General features: G+C 33.7%; 1 protein-coding gene across 8 annotated transcripts in view; it reads left to right on the forward strand.

The window, feature by feature from the left end:
* PDS5B (PDS5 cohesin associated factor B) overlaps nucleotides 1-21884 on the forward strand; it is a 237245-nt gene that overhangs the window by 192696 nt on the left and 22665 nt on the right. For all 8 annotated transcript variants that reach the window (XM_056825157.1, XM_056825155.1, XM_056825156.1 and 5 more), the window contains 4 exons: nucleotides 4409-4613; nucleotides 17667-17781; nucleotides 18735-18867; nucleotides 20661-20780. In XM_056825157.1, coding sequence (XP_056681135.1) covers nucleotides 4409-4613; nucleotides 17667-17781; nucleotides 18735-18867; nucleotides 20661-20780 — 573 coding nt within the window. The remainder of the gene's footprint in view (nucleotides 1-4408; nucleotides 4614-17666; nucleotides 17782-18734; nucleotides 18868-20660; nucleotides 20781-21884) is intronic.

The following is a 21884-nucleotide window of genomic DNA, read 5'->3' on the forward strand; positions in this document are numbered from 1 at the left end:
AGATTTTTTAAAAAATCTACAACAGCTCATCAAACCATCTAATATAGCTTAGAATTATTTCTATGTGGATTCAGGAAAGAATATCCAAAATAATGATATTAAAAAGTCCTTAATCTGAAATGTGACACATACAATCTGGAGTATAACTTATTACTTTGACTTTAGTATAATGAACTTAACTAATTATCTGCATTAATTACTTGGATTCTATACTTGAGCATTATTTATTTGAATTTTTGATTAGTATAATATTTGATTTATCATTTTAGAATTAAAAAAAAAAACTCTTACCTTCTGTCCTAGAAACAAGCTTAAGACAGAAAGGAAAGGACTAGGCAAATGAGGTTAAATGACTCACCCAGGGTCACACAGCTAGGAAGTGTCCGCAATTAGATTTGAACCCAGACCCTCCTGATTTGAGACCTGGTGCCCTAATGATACTGTGCCATCTAGATGCCCCTAGGATGTTTTTTAAATGAAAATGTAAAAAAGAAGTTGACTTTGAAATTTATAAAAAAGATACTGTCTTCCAATATTTTAGAGAACTAGTAAGTTCCCATCTATTTTTCTATCAGTTTGATACCTATTTTTTCTTCCTGTGAGTACAATCTTAAAATTCTGTTTATTGTTAAGAGAGTATTTTGCTTAATTTTTATTAGAACAACTTTGATTCCTTTCTTTGTTTCAAAGTTTGGGAATGGATTGGAAAAATGATATTTGGGGTAAATTGCAACTACCTAATAATATCTGATAATTGGGACAATAATGCATTCTTTATTTCATGGGAACAAAGTAAGAAAATAAGTGCTTCAAAAATTATGAAATTAAACAATAAGAACTGTTAAAAATGTAGCTCTAATTGATATTATTTTGAAATAACACCAAACTTTACTATAATTTCCTATAATTCTGCATTAGTTCAAATCAGAATATTTTAAGATTCAACTAATGTTATCATTGTAAAGCCAATTGATGATATTAAATGGGATGTCCTTATATACATATGATTGGGGGAGGGGCTGGGTGAGCAATATTGTTTTGCTGGAATCAAGCATATATATAACTCCCAAATGCGTGATTGGCATTTTTGAGCACCCTCTTCCATTTTTGGAATGCAGCTTGAAGAACAGAAATATATAAGCAGTGATAGAATTAGTATAAAAATAGATTATTCCAGTCTATAATGTCATAAAAGTTATTTTAATGCTTAGTAGAATAGGAGTTACTCAGCTGCTGCTTTGTAGAAATGTTAACACATTAAACAATCAGACAGATGCGTTTATTGTACTATTCTAATCAGTAGTGGGGTAATAGGGGCTAGAAGGTTCCCTAGATGCCATGTGGTCTAATCTCTTCATTTTATAGATGAGGAAACAGATCCAGAGAAGTTGTGGTCTGGCCTTGACCAAAGTCACATAGATTACCAAACCAGGATTCAAATGCTGGGTTGTTTTGAATTTGTTCTTTCTACCTTGCCATATTGGATTTTTAGTTAGGAGTCCTAAGACTGAAGAATAGTAACTTTGTTTCCTCAAGTTTTTGAGTAGCTTTGGAAATCTACAGAACATTCTAGGTAATGGAACATATTTTAATAGAATATAGAACATATAAATTAAAGCAGAAAGCACTTTAGCAGAAGAGGCACTAGAAGAGATTTTACTTTAATACTTAAGAAAATCTATAATTTCATTACTTAGGACGTCCTTCTACTAGTTCAAATCACATTCTAGGGAATGTAGGCATGCCTGGTTAGTTTCATGAGTTGTTAAGGGGTGAAATTAAGTACTTTGTTTCAAGCCATTTAGTGGATTTTTATTAATTAGACTGATCCTCAAACTACTGTCTGTTTCTGGGCTCATACTTGTAGCCTTTCCCTTGTGATAGAGCCATTATTATCTTGTACTCTTTTGGAATATAAATAGCCTGTAGGAATACAGTGTGTTCTCCCTATATACTGTGATAAGTCTGATCAGCCAGACCTTAGTGGGAAATTACAGAAACTAACAGCATGTAATTATTTCCTATTTATTTAATAGTATATCTATTTTAAATGAAAATGAGTAAATTCAAATGATACTTATTCTTACCTAAGAAATTTGAGAGAAAATATTTTCCTTTCTGTTTTAAAATAATCATTTCATGTGATTTGTTTTTCTATTTTGGCACTTAACAGCTTTAGTTCCTTATACGTAATAATTCTGCTGTGTACATTATATACTCAGTAAATATTTATTGAATGAATGAACTACTCCTTTAATTTCAGTATATTGCTATCACATAGTTTTGAGCAACAAAACATTTGATTTCTTTAAAATTCAGATCAGCAGTTCTGCAGTTGAGTTTGCTCTAGTTTTATAAGAATTTTCTGATTCTTATTTCTCAGATTTAAAAACTAAATAATTTGTTCCAGTGAAACACCAAACTGAAAAATGAAACTCCCTTAGAACAACTTTTGAAAAAATTTACTTAGCTATATATCTTTCAGACCTTAGGGTCATAGAATCTCTCTTCTTCCTGTCTTTTACAGATAGGGAATTAGAGATATCGAGAAGTCAAGTGGTTTACTGAAAAATATTTAGTATAGTAGAGTTAGGTCTTCTGAGTACAAATCTTTTTTCACTAAACCATGTTCTCTAGGATACTGGGATGTCCTACCTCCTTTCCCCCCATCCCTCATACACATACTCCTGGGGGAGCTTGAGTTTTCTTCTTGATTTTTGTAATAATTCAGGTAATATCCTGTAGCTATTATTGATCTTTTGTCTTAAGTATTCTTCATTCAGTCTGTTCCACAGTCTGGAAAATCTGGAACTTCTCTGTCTTCCAGTTAATTCAGAAAAATCTATTTTCATATTGAAATGAATATTGCCTGGATAAATCTTTTAAGTAAGAGATTCTTAACCATTTTGTGTCAAAGATCCCTTTGTCAGCCTAATGAAGCCCTTCCAAAAATAATATTTTAAGTGACTTAAAGTGCATAGCTTTAGAAAGGAAATTAAAAACACTGTCTTGATTTTTCAGAAATGTGGAAAACGCTTTGCATTTAAAAATAAATCGGTGTCTCTTATAAGAAAGAATAAAGTACAGTAACCATTTTATTTCCTCTAAATTTATGTTCATTAGTTTAGCATAGATTTCATTTTGGCCATAGTTTACTTATAGCTATAAGGACTTGATAATAAGGTACTCATCACTTTCCAATAGGTTCTAACTTTATGAGATAGAGTCAAGTATAACTCCTATTTTCCTGATAAGGAAACATAGTTGAGAAGTTAAATGACTTAAACCAAGTTCCTGCAGTGCCAAGATCTTGGACAAAAACTATGTGTTAGGTCTTATGAATTAAAACTTAGAAGAGAAATGAAGTATTTTAATTGCCTTTAATATACTTGGTGAATAAATGGAATAATTAATATGGTATTCTAAATTAGTATTCTATCTTTTAAAAAGTTTTGCCTCTTATTTGTCAAAAAAGAAATTCATCCCAGATGAATTATCAAGAAGCAGGAATCTGCTTGAAGAGATAATAATAAAGTTTTTATTGAACTATTTTATCACATGAGCTTTAGAAATCCCCTATATGTTTTTCTATGTTAATAGCTTTAGCATTTTTATTTTTACTAACTATATTAAGACTTTATGATTAGTATTATTTTATGTCTAAGCTGAACACTGTTGTGCGATCAGCGTAAGAAGATAAGTTACTACTTTTCTTCTTAAATTGTTAAAACCTAAAAACAGCACATAACTCTGCACACAGGCTTTGGCACAACACAGAGAAACATATTTTGTCCCAAAAGTCTTAGGACAGTTTTAAGCTTTAATAACTTTAGAAGTCTAAATGCTATAAATTTGCAAAAACATTTGAATTTTTAAAAACATTTTATTTTAAAAATATATTGGCATTTCTTATTAAAATTTAGTATAACCACCATCTTGTTTTCTGTATTGCTTTAGTCAATTTTTGAATTTTTTGAAACTTTCATCAGCTACTACTCAGTAACTAAATCAATTTCATTTGTAATCATTGCCTCGAGATCACCCAAATAATGAGGTTTTGATGCTTTCACTGGACAGTTTTGACCTGACCACCAGAAAGGTAGAGAGGATCTTCTTTACCAATCTTTTGTACTGAGAAAGTGTCGCCTGGAAAATTAAATTAAAACTATATTATTTGAAAACTGCAAAACTAAAGAAGTATAAAAATAAACTTAAAATGATTTTATAATCATTATGGTATTTATACTTCTGAAATTATTTAAGCTTTAAACTGTACTGACTTTTCAAACACCCTATATAAAAATGTATGGGTGTGTGTTTATATATTTGTTTACTAAAACAAATGCTTTCCTTCAAATGACTATTTGTATGATATATACAAAAAGGATGTTACTTTTTTTTCCCATAGGATGAATGCTACCAAGTAAGACAAGTGTTTGCTCAGAAACTTCACAAGGGCCTTTCCAGATTACGATTACCACTTGAATACATGGCAATCTGTGCACTATGTGCAAAAGACCCAGTGAAAGAAAGAAGAGCACATGCCAGGCAGTGTCTGGTGAAAAATATAAATGTGAGACGAGAATATCTGAAGCAGCATGCAGCAGTTAGTGGTAAGAATATGGGGAATGTATTTCAGAATTAAAAGACAAACTTCAAACTTGCATAACTTGAGAGCTGCTTAAACACAAACCTATGATATGTTAAAATTTTTGAATTGTTAACATAAATTTAAATTTTTTTCAATACTTAATTTCGTAAACAGTCAGCTTACAAAAGTGACACAAATATTTCAATGTCAGGCTTTTATTCATTATCTCTTTATATGGAAGATGAGACGAGAAAAAAGGCCAGGAAGAAAAAGCAGGATATTGAGAACTACTATTGCTAGGTGGGTATATCTTTTAGGTTTATAGATTATCTAAGAATTATCAGTTGAAAGAAAGTGTAAAGTGAGAGGCGTTGATCTCTGTTGATCATAGTTTTCATCTGACTAATTGAGAACAGGTATTTCTTTGTTCCTGTCTATATACTCATATCTTTCAATTATGGTATTTGTATTATGGTATGAACTACCATTTCTCAGCTTCTTCTGCTGCCAAGAAATGATGGGGAGGGGGAGAAATTATACTACTTATATAGATTGCTATTGTCTATATATCATTCTTTTCAAATCTTCTCCATTCTTAAAAATAAAGAAAATATTTGGAGCTTTTATCATATCGTCACTTAAACCTAATCCACATATTTGGTTCTTGAATTGTACAGGGAGTTTCTGAGTTCGGTGGGAATTAATACTTTATTAAGTTAAGATTGTAATTGTTCAGGGGAAGCTAAATGACAGTAGATAGAGTGCCAGGCTTTGGAGTCATGAAGTTTTGAATTCAAATCTGACCTCACTTGTTAGCTTTGTGACCTTGAGCAAGTCACTTCACCCTGTTTGCCTCAATTTCCTTGTCTGTAAAATGAACAAGAGAAGGAAATGACAAAAATTATTCAAGATCCTTTAAAAAAAAAACCAACAACTAAATTTTGTACAGAAATGTACTGATTTTATGAAATTTCATTGGTGTGATTTAGTGATGCCCTTAAACTGTCCTGGGACTTAGTATTTGGCAAAAGAGGCATTTTTTGATGGACTTTGTTGACTGAAAAGATGCAGCTATAGGCAGACCTGAATAAAGAGTGTGGTGTCCAAAAGAGCCAGACTGGAGTTTGAAAAAAGTTTCTTGGTTCTGAAGCTTCATCTAGGGAAGATTAATGGACTTTTAAAAAATCTTCAACTTTTCCTGGTAATCTATACCCTATTCCTTAAAATCTTCTAAACCAGTGTAGGAAAAAGATTTTAGGCATCATACAAACACAGTTTTTAAGGTAAAGGGGTGACGTGAAATATGAGCTGCAGAATGAAAATGTTTCAGGAAATTTGCTTTTTAAAATTCCTGTAGACTCAAGGAACTGTCCATGGTTATGTAGTAACTTTGTGACTGAGTCACGATTTGAACTAACTCCAGAATCTATGCTCTTGCCTGGGCACAAGATAGTATTTCATGAAATATTTTGAATTCAGATAAAAATACAGTTTAAAATGAAAAAAAAAATTTTTTTTTTGGATCCTAGAACTGGAAGAAATTTGAAATGATAGAATTTTGGAGCCGGAAAGATATATTTGAGGCTATCCCTAGTACATTCACTGTATTGTTTATAATTGAAGAAACTAAGCCTAAGGGATTACCTTGCCCAAGGGTAACATAGCAGAACTGAGTTTTGAATTCAAATTTCTTGACTTTCATTTTCTTTGTTTTAAACCATGTTATCTTTCAATTGATACAATTGTAATTAAGAAACAATTTTTTTCTGAGCAACCTTGAATGTTAGGGAAATAAAATAGCACTTATTCTTATGGCATTTCCTATAATGTATGGACAGAATATATCTCAGTCACATATACTGATTCCTACATGATTTTAAGTTTCATAGGGCTAGTGCTAATTTGGCTCCTGTGATTTGTTTAACTGCCAAATTTAAGAGTTGAAATTCAGGTAGAATTCCACCTGTTGTCTTTCTGCAATTTAATTCTGACCCAAGTTCATTGCCATCCACAATATCTTCTAAGATGCACACTTATGGACTGGCTGTAGAAGTAGTTTATTAAGCTGCATTTTTGTAGCATTGACAACAAGTATTTTTCTTCCATTTGGTATTTCTTTGTGACTAGTAAGATATTTTTGAGTGATTATTTAGGAAGTTCTACAGTAAAGCCATCCTCCTCTGGAGGATCTGGACATCACCAGGGAGTCTCTCTTGAATTTCAACTCAATATTAAAAGTTCTGTGATGCTTTGGTAGATATTTAATTAATACTTATTATCATCTGACTTGTGGCAAATACTCTTGACTGATTCACTGTGAAAATCTTTAAAAATTAAAAAGAAAATGTACAACTTCACATATATATATATATATATATATATATATATATATATATATATCACACATATATAATCTATATTAAACTACTTTTCTTTCTTTCTTTTTTTTTTAAAGCCCTTACCTTCTGCCTTGGAACCAACATTGGTTAAGTGACTTGCTCAGGGTCATACAGCTTGGCGGTATCTGAGACCAAATTTGAACCTATGACCTCCCGTCTCTAGGCCTGGCTCTCAATCCACTGAGCTACCCAGCTGCCCCCAATTATTTTACTTTTTCAGAATGGGGGAAGAGAATTTGGAACTAAAATTTTTTTGTAAAATGTTTAAAATTAAAAAAATTTTTTTAGATGTAATTAAGAAAAAAATAAAATAAGATGCAACGTCCCTCCTCCCCTGACCCAACAACAAAAGTCTCGATATTAATAGTCTTCTGAGAGGTGTTATAAACCAATTGAAAAGTTGGAAGCCTAGGGTGCTGGCTCTGCTGGAATCCTCTCACATCATGGTACAATCAGAAAGTGGAGTCAAAGGAAGAGTTTAAATCCAACCTCTCTTACTAACTGCATAAGTTTTTTCAAGTTATTTAACCCATCTGAACCTCAATTTATCTGTAAAATGAAGGAGGTGGATTAGAAAAGAGAATCTGGAATCTTTTATTTACAGAGCAATGGCCCTATGATTAAGAAGTATCACCTGTCCATCCCTTTTGCCTCACCAAAAATAGTAGGAGGGGGGGAAAATAAACCAATCATCTATGGTAGGGGGGAAGTTAAGATTACTAACAGACTTCACCTATGGAGCCATGTTGTACTTTTTTATTTAGTTTTAAAACTATATTGACCCTTACCTTAAAACTTAGACTTGTCACCCCAAAACAGGAGCCATCTACTACTTTTTGTCTCTCTACCTACTTGGAATAAGGATATCTAAGACCGTTTCCCATTCTAGTTCCATTGTAGCCCTCATTTTAGCTCAGATAGACAAGTCCCAGCATATTTAAGCCAAAAAGTTCTGTAGAGTATTGCTACCCACCTAAAGTCTGAGGTGCTAGAAATAATTGTGTTGAAGAAATCCCTTCTTATCCTCTTCCCCAGAAAGTAGTCTAGTACTGGGAGTCTTTACTATTATTCATCCCTGTTACCCTTTTCTTTCACTCTGACTAGATCAGCTCTAGATACTGAAGCCTCCATTCTTTGAGCCCTGGTCCTAGCCTTATCACTGAGAGTACTGGAGTTCACTGTTGTACTATTAAGGAATGATAAAGAAGATGGTGTATTCTTCTCTCCTTTGATCAGTTTAGATTAGTCAGATTCAAGTTTTAAGCATTTCCCTCCACCATATTCCTTCTTTGTATAGATTTCTACAGGTATTAGATAATTTTCCCTAGCCCCTTCCTCCCTATCCAATTATGTGTTCTTTTCCACTTCTCTTTCCATTTTTCTCTTAACACGGGTTTCATCTCCTAGGATTAGAATGTAACCAGTTCATCCTTGTGTAGTTCCTTATTACTGTTCATTTAGTCTTAGATGCTGTACTGACCTTTACCTTGTGTTTCTCTCAACTCCTCTATTTATACTTCAAAGTTTCTGGTCTTTTCATCAGAAATGCCTGAAAGTTTTAATTTTCTTCTGTAGAATTATGGTGAGTTTTGTTGCCTGTTATTCTTGATTTTAAACTTACAAAGACTTTACTTTCTGGAATATACTTTCTTCCAAACTTTCCACTTCTTTATAGCAGTGGCTGCTGAAATCTGTGTGATCTTTGGTGTTTAGATTCTTTCTTTCTGGATACTCAATATTTTTTTTTCTTTGACCTCAAGGCCATTTGGTTGCTATGTTTCTTAAATATAGTTTGAGTTTCCATTGTGGGTGTGGATCTTTTGTTTTTTTTTCCCCCCCAGGAGGTGAGCAGTAGGTTATTTTTTTTATTTCACCCTCTGGTTTTAAGAAATCTGGACAGTTTTCTTTTATAATTTCTTTGGTCATACTTTTCAATTAGGCCATTGATTCTTAAATTATCTCTCTTTGATCTATTTTCTGGGTAAGTAGTTTAAAAATTTTTTTTAAATGATTTTCAGTGTTATAACTTAAAAAAAATTGTTTTCTCATAGTTACTAAATATTTTTTGATCCATTTTAATTTTTAAGATTTTTGTTTCTTGGATAAGATTGACAGTCCTTGTTCCAAACTGATGATTTTCTTAATAATTCCTTCTTCCTTAGCACTAATTTTTTTTCTTTTTCCTTGACTTATTTCCTCCCAGTTTTTTTTTTATCTAGTGTTCTCATAAAATTGTTAGCCCTCCCGTCCCCTATCCCCCCCCCCCCAAAAAAAAAACCAACAAAAAATAAAAGCCTCTTCATCTTTTTGGGAAGTTTTATTTGAATTTCTACTTAAATTATGCTTTTCTTTTGAGTCTTTGCTTATAGATATTAAGTATCATTATCTTGATAACTCTTTATGATAATATTCCTTTTTTTGTTTGCTCATTCTTCCATCCTTCCTGATTTCAGATTCTGTATTTAGGGCCATTCTCTGTACACATATAGGGTAGATATGTCTGTGCTGTGCCCTACCCTGTTTAAACCCTCTTGAATCCTAATGCTACTTGCTCAGGATATTGAGTATTATGTTATTCTAGAGCAGTGATGGTGAACATTAAGTGTCCAAACTACATCTCTCACACCTCATGTGAGCCCCCACCCCTAACCCCAAATAGGAGAGAGAGGAAGAGCTTCCATTGTGCTGCATGGCAGAGGGGCAGGTCATGTGAGAAATGTCCTCAGATGTGTGTGGAGAGGGGAGGGAAGCAGCTCCCTATGGCATGTGTGCCAACACAGTTCTAGGGTCTCAGAGACAAGTAAGGTTTTGAACTGTAAGCTTTCAATATCCAAAATAGTCTAATCCAGTATGAAGTCTGATCACTGTCCTCTTGGTCTGAGTTTTGCAAATTTCTGTCCAGGGTTTGAATTTGAGCAACATGACTGTAGACTTATCCTTTTTGGTATTCCAGTTGACTGCTACTGGCCTCAGCCACTATTTGCCAGCTTGAAAGCTCTGTTGATTCACAGTGATAGAACTGCAGGATTCCCTTTGAGTTTGGCTTCCTCCCATGGTTATTCTTCTATAGACTACTGACTGGTTTAAAGTTAGAACAAAGACTGCTTCACTCCCAGAGCCATATAGCTGCTGCTGCTGCTTTCTGTACTTCTTACTCAGCACATAGACTAGGGTCTGTTACTGCTTCTCTTTAGTCCTCCCTGGATCTGTGACCTCAAGAGTGGATAATGACTACTATTGCCAAATAGAACTGCTTATGGCACCTGTTCTTGCTCCCTAGCCAAGATCAATCTTCTATACCCGATTTTTGATATCTTTGTGCACTGGTGCAAGGCATAGGCAGGCCCTACATCTATCCAGTTAGGTTGCAGTTATACATAATTGAAAATTGACTAAATAGCAAATATCCATTCCTTTGCTGAAAGGCCCTGTATTGCATGTTCTTGACCAGTCTCCATCTCTGTCTATAGAGTTCTTAGCCTGTATCCTTATGCAAACCTGACCCATAAAATTTTCCAGTCAGGACTTAATTTGGTACACATTCTAGATCTTTATATAGGAGATGTGCTGAAAAACTGGATGTACTTCTTGCTATTCCATATTGGCTATATCTACCTTTGTACAATTTAATATCTTACTTGTTTCATTACACTTCAAATTATTTCAAGAACAAAGAGCTTCTTTTCAAATAGTTCATTAAAAAGGAAGACACAAAGGGGCAGCTAGGTGGCTTAGTAGATTGAGAGCCAGGTCTAAAGACAAGAGGTCTTATATTCAAATGTGGCCTCAGACACTTCCCAGCTTTGTGATCCTGCACAAATCCTTTCATTGCCTAGTTCTTGCCATTCTTCTGCCTTAGAACCAATACACAACATTGAGTTCTAAGATGGAACTTAAAAAAGGGGGGGGGGGGGGGAAGGAGGCAAAGACTTAGAGATCTATGGCTTGTAAGATTGTTCACTTTCTCTGAATTGCTTCATAACCACCCAATCTTTCATAAAAAGAATTATCTTCCAAATGTAGAATGATTACAATTAAATCCATTGAAGACAGTTTATAAAAATACAAAATGCTCATGAATTAATACTAGATAATTCTGGTACTTAAAGTGCTTTCCAAGTTTTCCCCCCACTAGCACACATCAAATGTAATAAACTTTGGTACTAATAGCAATGCAATGATCCAGGACAATCCTGAGAGACTTATGAGAAAGAATGCTGTCCACATCAAGAAAAAGAACTGTGGGTGTAGAAATGCAGAAGAAAAACATGATTCATCACTTGTTTATATGAGTATAGGATTTGGGGTTTTGATTTTAAAAGACAACTATTATAGAAAAGAATAATATAAAAATAGGTATTGAGTGATGGTACATGTATAACCCAGTGGAATTGCTTGTCAACTTCTGGGTGGGTGGGAGAGAAAACATGAATAATGGACTATGGGAAACTACTTAAAAATAAATAAATTAAAAACCAAAAAAAGAAGGAAATAGTAGGTCCAGGCTGTCTAACCTTATGGTAAAGGCTTCTTGCTGTTGGAGTGACTATTATGAATACCCCTTCCTTATTAAGTATATGAAGACTATTCAGTCCCTAGAGGGTAATAAATCCTGAGGGTAAAACTTGGAGGGATACCAAGAACAATAACAAGGTCAGAATTTGGGTGCTCCTTTCCCCCTCTTTATTCAAAACCCAGACTGAGGGCATCAAACTTTATACTCTATAATATGAGAAAGCTTTGACAGTATTGCAGCCTAAGCTTCATTATCTGCCCAACAGCAAAAAGAGTAATGAAAAAATACATTTAAAAAAAAAGCTAAAACACCATAGATATATAAAAAAAAAAATCCTCAGAACCTCCACATTAGTTAGTCAGTCAGTAGAAAATATTCTCAAACCAGAAGAAAGACTGAACAATTATCTCAAATAGGAAGATCTTGGGTTATGTAAAAGAAATTGAACCAGTTTGTGCTTGTTGAGAAAAAATAATAGCGTGAATTTAGCAGATGTCATGGATCAACAAGAAGCACCTCCTGAATAGTTAAAAAAAATAACTAAAATCAATAAATGCAGAAATTAGAAGTGAATGTTAGTCAGAAATTAAAACTCTCCATGCATATTTTAAAAATTATAAATTAGAAAAAAATCAGTGTGTGAGGGAGTATCTCTAAAGAAGTGAAAGATTAAATTATTTGGAACACAAATGTTGAGGTAGAGGAAAGTTTGGCAGAAGTAAAGCAAAAGACAACAGGGTTAAAAGAATACATGTTTTTTCAACTAATTAAGCTAAAACAATTCTTGACATAATTTGCAGAGATCACTTAAGAAAACATTTTAAAGGGAATTTCTTACTTAGATTGGACCAGGACCTCTTGAAGTCTCTTCTAGGTCTGAGATTTAATTATCTTCATTTCTAACTTTGAAATGATATAGAATGCTTTAAACATATACATCGATTCCAGCAGAATAAAAAGGTCCTTGAGTGAAAGGACAATTTTGCTTCTTTCATATTCTTAGTCTTTTTCAAAATGGCTTAGTATAAAGTCTTTGAATTTTATCGATTTGCTTAGATATTTGATAGCCATATTTTAATTAAAACAGGAATATTTCCTCCTTTACAATAGATTTAAATAATATTTTATATTGTATTCTTAATAGACACTAAGTCAGTGTTTTCAGTGAAATTGGTCATTTTTGTTTATTTTCCTAAAATCATGAAACATGGACAGTTGGCATTTCAGACTGATTTTTGATATTTCTTTCTATACAACAAATAAAACCTTCCTTATTTGGCATCTTTAGGCACTTTTTAATTAACCACACAGATCTATATGTTCTGTCCCCAGGCTATCAGAGATTGGGGTATTTTTTCTTCCTATGGGCTTAGGAGCCCCTTCTGGCTGTTTTTTTCCTCTATTTCCTTAGGAAGCCAACAATTAACACCTCCTGGTCTATTTTAGTCCTTAACCTCATATTATTTAATTATTACTTAATCTTCATCAACCTCTGTCTCTCTCCCCCTGTACATACATATTTACATATCCATCCATATATTTTTCTATATCCTGAACTTCCTTTTGTTCTTTAGAATCTCATCATCCTGAAAGATTACATCAATCTTGAATCTCACACCTCCTTAGTAATTCCCTGCTTCTGGCATACCCTTCCTGGACAATGGTGAGCAGCTTCCTTTGACCCTGCATCTAGGAAGAGGCATCTATCTCAGTTTTCAATCCTGCTGTACTTGTTCCAAACTGGTTATCCTTCCTTGTATCCACTGTTACTCTGTCCTCAGGGAGCTTATAGCTTAATGGAGGAGATAACATAAAATAAAAATACAAAAGATAGATAGAAGGTAGGCTCTAGCTATTGGACCATCAGGAAGGGCTTCCTTAATAAGAGGTGGCATTTTCACTAGGTTTTGAAGGGAACCAGGGATTTTAAAGGAGTGCAGAAAGAGACAGAAAAGCATGGGGAATAGCCAATGTAAAGGTACAGAGATAGGTGACAAAGTATTGTGAGGATCAGCAAGTAAGCCAATATTGTAGAGTGCTTGGAGGGGGAGCAAATGGGTAGAGACCAGAAAGATAGGAAGAGACTAGGATGTGAAGAACATTAAATGACAAAGGAATTTATATTTGATCCTAGGAACCACAGGAGCCAATTGAGTGAAGAAGCTGATATGGTTTAACCCTCAATCATTTTTGGTAGCTGGCAGAGAATGAGTTGGAGTGCTAAGAAATATGAGGCAGGGAAACCAAAGCATTACTCTTTTAATTTTATTCTAGACAAGAGATGAAGAGGGCATAAACTAGAATTGTGACTGAGAGCAGAAAGAAGGGACAATATTCAAGGCATGTTTGTGAGCAGGATAGCAAAGGAACAAAATCAAAAGAAGGAAAGGGAAAGAAAGCCAAATGAGACGGAAAGAAAAGGGTAGAAATGCAGTGTTAGAACTGTAGAGGGAGGAATCTCAAATAGGAAAAGTGATATAGAAAAGGGAAGTAGAAGTATAGGAAAATTAAAACATTTGACTGTCAGTTTAATTGTTATATTAGTGTATTTCATAGTGGATAAAGAGCACTAAATTCCTTAGAGTGTAAGTGTGAGAAGGAAGGAAACATATTAAGTGCCTGGTATGTGGTAAATACTAGTCAGAGGTTTCATTTGATCTCATAACTCTGTGAGATAGGTGCTCTTAAACCCCCATTCTATAGTTGAGATAACTTGGAAAGCACACAGTGACTTGACCAGGATCACACAGTTAGTGTATCCGAGGTCAAATTTGAACTCAAATTATCTTCCTAACTCCAGATCCAGTGCTTGATCCATTGTGCCAACGTCATGTATGAAGGCAAGGTCTGGCTTGATTTTTAAAAAAAATTTGTAACCTTATCAATTGATGAGTGGGTGGATATGTATGCTCATGTTAGCTTATGTGCCAAAGACCTGGGATCTTGTTCTGAGATTTATTTGTTTGTTTGTTTGTTTTTGTGGGGAAATTGAATAATTTGTCCTTCATTTTCTTTAAAAATGGAGATAATACTTTACTAGCTTCCATTTAAACCTTTTTTTAGGAAAGTGCTGTGTGAATTCTTATATGATAGAAACCATGTAAATATGTTACTATACTAATATCCACAAAATATAAAGGAGAGGAAAAAGCAGAACAAATTTCGGGAATAATGGTCGATAGATATGACTTAGAAATTTTAGCATTCTAAAATTAGCTTAACAGCTAACTTAACCTTGGTAATGTCTTCTGGATAATTGGATCCAGACATTGAGGAGATACCCATTCCTGTTTGAACCAGAAGTTACTGTTCTAATATTCCTAGATTGGACAATTTTCTGCATCATGAATCTCCCTGAATTTTCTTTGAATGAGAATGCAGACATAGCACCAAAACTCGCCTTTCCTCCTACTCTGGGCTCCTCCTACCTGCCACCTGCTTGGTGGTTAAAATGCTTGTTTCAACTAATGATCCTTCCCCTGCCTCTTTAAATTTTTTCAGTTGCAAGATAAAGGTTTTAATAAATTTGAAACAATGTTTAGTTGTATAGTTCAGTGATTGGTTATATGAAACAAAATAGTATACATAATACTGTAAGGATAAATTGGAATCAACTTATGGAGTGCTTTGAATGCCAGACTATGAAGTTACTATTTTTTTCTTAGAAAATAATTTAATATTAATATTTCATTTCATTAGAGGAACCATTTTATAGAGTGATGTTATCAGATTACTTTCACACTGGAATTAGAGAGGGTAGAAAGCATATCAGTTAAGAGGTTATATAATTGACTAGTCAAACTCAAATAGAAATAGGGCCCCTAAAACTATACATAATGATACCTGCAGTAGCATATTTCTTAGAAAATCATATTATTCTATTCTACTATTCTATGGTATTTTTATTTGTTTTGTTGAATATTTCCCAATTACAATTTAATGTGGTTGGAGCTTGTTGAGGACTGGGGTAAGTAATAGTATGATGAGCCTCTAATTTAGATGATTAGGTCTTTAGTAGGATAGAAAACAAGGTGTAAAAAAAATGCAAAGAAAGAGTCAACATTTCTTGACAGCTTATGGAGGGGTGTTGATAAAGGAAAGAATGAAAGAAAACACATTTTGACGCTGGCTGGTTGGAAAAGTTATACCACCAACAAGAAACAGTAAGTGAGAAATAAGTGCTAGCATAGGAGAGTCTTTTTGAATTCATTTTTCTTTAGTGCAAAGAATGCTGGATTTGGAGTCATAAAATGAGGTGGTATTTGGGTTGTTTTTCCTCTGAGATGACTTCTTCATCTTTAAAATGAGAGGATTAGGCTAGATCACTGATCTCCAGTATGGAATGCATACTCCTTAGAGGATTTACATGAAGAGCAAAAGGAAAATATTTTAAGAATTTCTTTTGTTTTTATTCTTTAATCCAAATAATCAAGCCTCATTAATAGCCATCTGCAGGTTGACATTGGTAGTCCTCACTTGGTCTGTATGTGAGATGATCTTCTGTCACTTATTGTAGCTTAGGCATTCTAAAAATAATGAGTATTGGTGACTGCCCTCATTTACTTACTTTCATGTATAATTGTTTAACTATTCCTGATTAAGTGTATTATATTGTCTAGCTTAGTCCTTGTATAATAGACAGGTAGCTTAAAAGAAATAAAGGAGTTGATGGGTTGATGATAATGATTAATATGAGCAGAAATAAACAAAAAAATTGCAGAGCTGATACTTGTACTTCTAGTCTGAGCTCTTCATTGGTCACTTACGGTGAAAGTAGTCATCATTTAATTATATTTGAAAACATCAACCACAAATTATCAAGATTATTTGAAAGGTGGATTCACATCTACTATCATTAATTATGAAATTCACTCTAAATGGAAATTGGGCCTTGAGAAATAATTTTATGTTAGGTATTTTGAAGTCAGACATCCCCCTGCCCAAATATAGAGTAGATTTTTTAAAAATCCAGCCAAGCACAAAGGGCTCACATTGAACTCATAAGCCAAAACAACTCTCTTTTCTGTTTACATTAGCCCTATCTCCTTGGACCTCAAATAATCTTCCAGATTTAGAAAACTACCCTGGAACTGAGACCATTCCCAATAAGGAGAAAACACTTAAAGAAATGGTTGAGAATTGAATCCTTTCCCTGGGTCCAGAACAGTCCATTTAGCTCAGTTATAGTGAAGGACAAGCCCCAGATTTGCCCTCTCCTGTGCCTTAGCAGACATTAATTTTTTGTTGTTGTTAATGTTATTCTGAATTTGATAAAGATGAACATTTTTTACATATACAGATGAACAGAAAAAGAATTATTTATGAAACCATGATCATCATATGTAGCTTGCGTTTTTTAAAAAAGCATATAATTTTTCACTTCACGGATATTGTGTTTATCTGTAACACCTAAAATTCTCTATTCTGTGCATTTTTATTTAAATGCTTTCCTGATCCTCTTTCACTTCCTAAATCATCCTGCCTTTTTCTCCACTTAAAACACCTTGTAACAAATAAATGTAATCAAAACACATCCACTCACTTTCCATATCCAAAAGTGCATTTCTCACTCTGAACCTCAAAATCTCTGCTGAGCTTTCCAGAAAGAAACCCATTTATAGACCTTATGTCAGCCAAGAAGTTTTGAGGCAAAAAGAAGGAAAAAGAGTTTAGGGAATTGCTCTGTTTTCACAATGTATCCATCCCTCTTCCAGTTAAAAATAGCATATTTTTATAGACACCAGCCTTTTTAAGATTTTTTTGTGAACAGTCCAGTCCAGAAAGAAACAGGAACTTCTTAGGTTTTTTACCCACTTGATTGTGAGATTTTATTAAGAAGGTAGGTTTCATTATTATATTTATTTTAAAAAAAATTATATTCATGTACATGTAAATCATGAATTAATCTACTTTCAGTTATGTTTTGCTACATTTGTGCTGTCAAAGTACAAAGGAAGCTATGAAGCTATGTATGATAACAGCCAGGTGTTCAACCTTAATTTGGGCCACACTGATTTTCATGCCAGGAATGAGTATTTAATGTAAAAATGTATATATACATGCATTTACTCTATTTATATACATATCTATATATATTTTTTGCTTTCTAACACAAATTTTTTGTTGTTGTTGTTTTGTTTGTTTGTCTTTTCTTTTTCAGAAAAGTTACTATCTCTCCTACCAGAATATGTTGTTCCTTACACGATTCACCTTTTGGCACATGACCCAGATTATGTGAAAGTCCAGGACATCGAACAACTTAAAGATGTGAAAGAGTAAGACTCTTACCTGTACCATTTTCTCATTCCCTTGTCTTCTATTAAAAATTACATCTTGCCACCCACTTTTAAAGCTTTTTGTTGGATTGAAGTTTGCCATCAGTTTTATTATGGCAACTGCTGGTCCCAAATGTCATGTTTCTTTGAAGAAGCTTGGAGTAGTCCTGGTGAAGTTCTTCCTTGTAATTTCCTACATTCCAACAAGCTTCCCTCAAAACTGCTTCAGGATGTTTCACCATGGCTCATGTTTTTTTTGGTCTGTTTATCTCTCTGCAAGTTTAAATTGCAGCCTTCTTCCTCCATGTGCTCTTAAACAATGTTCATACTCTAAATGAAAATTCATTAATAATAATTCTTGAGGGAGAGAACCTTTCCAAATTTAACAAAGGTACTTCTTAAACTGTATCTAGCTGGACACACACTTCAATCTTTTCCTCAGTGAAAAGACTAGCCAGCTATGCTTTTAGCACAACCTTTTAAAATCCTGTTTATCTTCCATGCCAAAAGAGGCAGCACAGTAGCACTTTATTGAAAGGGAAGGGCTTAGAGTAAATGAAATAGAATTTCCTCCTTCCAAATGTGCTAGGAACCAATTTGAATCTTGCTTCTGGTATTGTAATAAATTTGTGCTACTGCTCTAAAAATGTTTTCTTTTTAGCTAATTCTCAAGACTCTGACCTTATCCTTGCTTTGCTTGCAGTGAAATTATACTTTATTCTTTCATTGTCGTTATTTTTTTTAAGTAACTGAGAAAGATTTGTATTCTTATTACTAGTCTGTGTTTAAGTGGCTTGTGTGTTGTTTACATTTAGTGGTTTGTTTTTTTTCTTTACCAGAATTCTTTGAGGATTCTTAAGCTACTCTGTTTTTGGTTTTCCTGATTTATTTTGTAAAATCTCTAGACAGATTGTTAACATCATAAACCCATTTCCTCTTATATTTTCTTTTAGATGTCTCTGGTTCATCCTGGAAATTTTAATGGCTAAAAATGAAAATAATAGTCACGCTTTTATTAGGAAGATGGTAGAAAATATTAAACAAACAAAAGATGCCCAAGGACCAGATGATGCCAAAATGAATGAAGTATGTATTTTTTGGTTCAAGGTTATAAAATCTTGTTTTGACTTTTAAGTATTACTAATTTTTAGCATTTAAAAACAATGTCCAAACTGTTTTATAAGTTGGTATCATTGGAATTGCCTTTGTTTTTATATTTTAAAATATTTACTTTATTTAGTTATTCATTTTAGTCTCCCATCCTTTTTCTCCTAACTTTCCCTGTCCTTTTTTTTTTTTTGGTCTGGACCTGAGGTTTCATTGTTATGTTTACTTCCAGCTTATGGAAACTCATTCTACCAAGGAAGTTTGACAACTCTTCTATCACTTAGTTTTATTTTATTTTTAAATTTATCTTATTTAATTTTTTCCATTGTTACATGATTCTTATTGTTTCCTTCCTCTCTTCCTTCCCCCACTCCTGGAGTTGACAGGCAATTTTACTGGGTTATACATATAATAGCACTCAAATCCCATTTCCATATTATTCATTTTTCTCATAAGTCCCTTGAGATTGTCCTGGATCATTGCATTGCTATTAGTAGCAAAGTTGATTACATTTGATCATCCCACAATGTTTCAGTTCCTGTATCACTTAGTTTAAGAGAAGGCAATTAAATCATTTTAATCATAGAACTTGTATTTATTTATCAGAGGCAGAACTTGAACCCAATTCTTACTTACCTAAAGATTGACCTAAGATAAGAGCCATTATGTTACATTTCACATTAAAAACAAAACAAAACATGTACCCTATCTTATAAAATGTCATGATAAGTGAAGGAGAGAGACAAACAGGAAAGCGCTTGTGTTAAGTGCTTAGTTTATGTCAGGCATTGTGCTAGATATTGTGGAATATAAATACAAAGAATGCTATCCTTGCCCTGTTGGAGCTTACATTTTAATTGGTGAAATCAACCCAGATAGAATAATGGGGGTGAGTGACAGTAGGAGGTGTTTTGGTCTGGAAAATCTTAAGGATGGTAAGTGGAATCAAACAACAATCAGTTGGCATGACCTTTCAGAAGAAATGGTAATATTGATTTGATTATTCTTCTCAGAGTTGCAAATAGAGATTACTATACATAGGACATATGGTAGAATCAGCTCTAGAGTATGAGTTAGAAGACCTGGATTCTAGTCTTGCCTCTCTCTCCTTTACAAGTATGTGACCTTTTGTAAGTCACTTAAATTTGGCCACAGTTTCCTCATGAAGAACATAGATTACATGATTTTAAATATTTCTCTAGCTTTATAATATTGATGATCCTATTTTTTAACATTAATTTGCATGATATTATATAAGTAATTTTCTTAACACTTACAATTAACAAGTTAAATTTTAGTAATTTAAATTTCCTTCCTTAAGATAAGTTCATATTTATATAATATTTATACAGTTTACAAAGTACTTTTTTCACAACCATCTTATGAGATAGGTTATATAAATAAGTATTATAATTTTGATTACACTGATCCTTCTCTCATTTAATAAAAAACAACAAACCCTTACCTTCCATCATAGAATTGATACTGTGTATTGGTTCTAAGGCAGAAGATTGTAAAGGCTAGGCAGTGGGGGTTAAGTGACTTGCCCAGGGTCATACAACTAGAAAGTATCTGAGACCAGATTTGAACCCAGGCTCTTCTATCTCTGGGCCTGGCTCTATCCACTGAGCTACCTAGCTACCCTATCATTCTCCCATTTAAAAAAAATTATTACTAATTCTTAATCTGTTATATTTTCTTAATTTGTTATTCTTAATTCTTAATTTGTTATATTTTTAAATTCTGTGTTCTTTATCTTAATAATATTATAGAAACTGTACACAGTATGTGATGTAGCAATGAATATCATCATGTCAAAGAGTACCACATATAGTTTGGAATCTCCAAAAGATCCCGTACTTCCAGCGCGTTTTTTCACTCAACCTGACAAGGTAGGTATTTTGAGTAACTTAAAGTAACCTGGTTTATCAGCATGGAGTCATAGGTTGGTGTATGGGTGTAAAGAAGGCAATATTGGGAGTTGATCTAGGCCCATAGAATAGGAAATATACTATAAGTAATGAGGTTGAAGGTGAACTACAGTCAAGGTGAGTTCAACAATCAAACTGGAATTGTATTTTGATATTTGAACCAGGTTGAAATTACAATCAGGGACAGAATCAGGATCCAGAAAGGAGGCAGAAATGTGATCAAAGTATATGGCCTCAAATATCATTACCAATATATTCAACATGAAAACATCTAAGGGTAAAGACCTTTTATATATAGGCATGGGTTAGAGCTAAGACTATCCCTTTCTGTTTATACTCTACCATTTCACTTTCTAACTGTTCAACCCCTTAAGACATTTTTGAGGGGGCAGCTGGGTAGCTCAGTGGATTGAGAGCCAGGCCTAGAGATGGGAGGTCCTAGGTTCAAATCTGGCCTCAGACACTTCCCAGCTGTGTGACCCTGGGCAAGTCACTTGACCCCCATTGCCTAGCCCTTACCACTCTTCTGCCTTGGAGCCAATACACAGTATTTTAACTCTAAGACGGAAGGTAAGGGTTTAAAAAAAAATTTTTTTTTATTTCATCACTCAACAAAAACTATTTCTTCAAGGTCAGCAACAATTTCCTAATAACTAAATTCAGTGGCCTTTTCTTGGTCCTCATCCTCCTTCAATTCTCTACAGCATTTTATGTTCATTATCTCACTTCCTTGATTTTTGGAGACACTGTTCTCTCCTGACTCTTGTCCTAGTTCTCTGACCAATTTTCAGTGTCCTTTACAGTGTACAGTGTCTTTGCCCTCCTTGCTCAGAATGATTGAACCCCAAGATACTTTACTCTTAGAAAAGCTCATAATCTCAAAGGATTTAGTTGTCTCTTTTTTAGAGTTCTTCCAGCCTTCTCTAGTCTGAATGCCAATTCCATATCACTTAACTCCTTGCTAGAAACATCCTCCTGGATGTCCAGTAGTCATTTGGATAAATCTCATCTTTTCCAAAACTGAACTCATTTATCCTTAAATCCATCCATCTTCTGAACTTCTGG

Source organism: Monodelphis domestica, chromosome 4 (genome assembly GCF_027887165.1).
Source record: "Monodelphis domestica isolate mMonDom1 chromosome 4, mMonDom1.pri, whole genome shotgun sequence".
NCBI classification, from domain to species: domain Eukaryota; kingdom Metazoa; phylum Chordata; class Mammalia; order Didelphimorphia; family Didelphidae; genus Monodelphis; species Monodelphis domestica.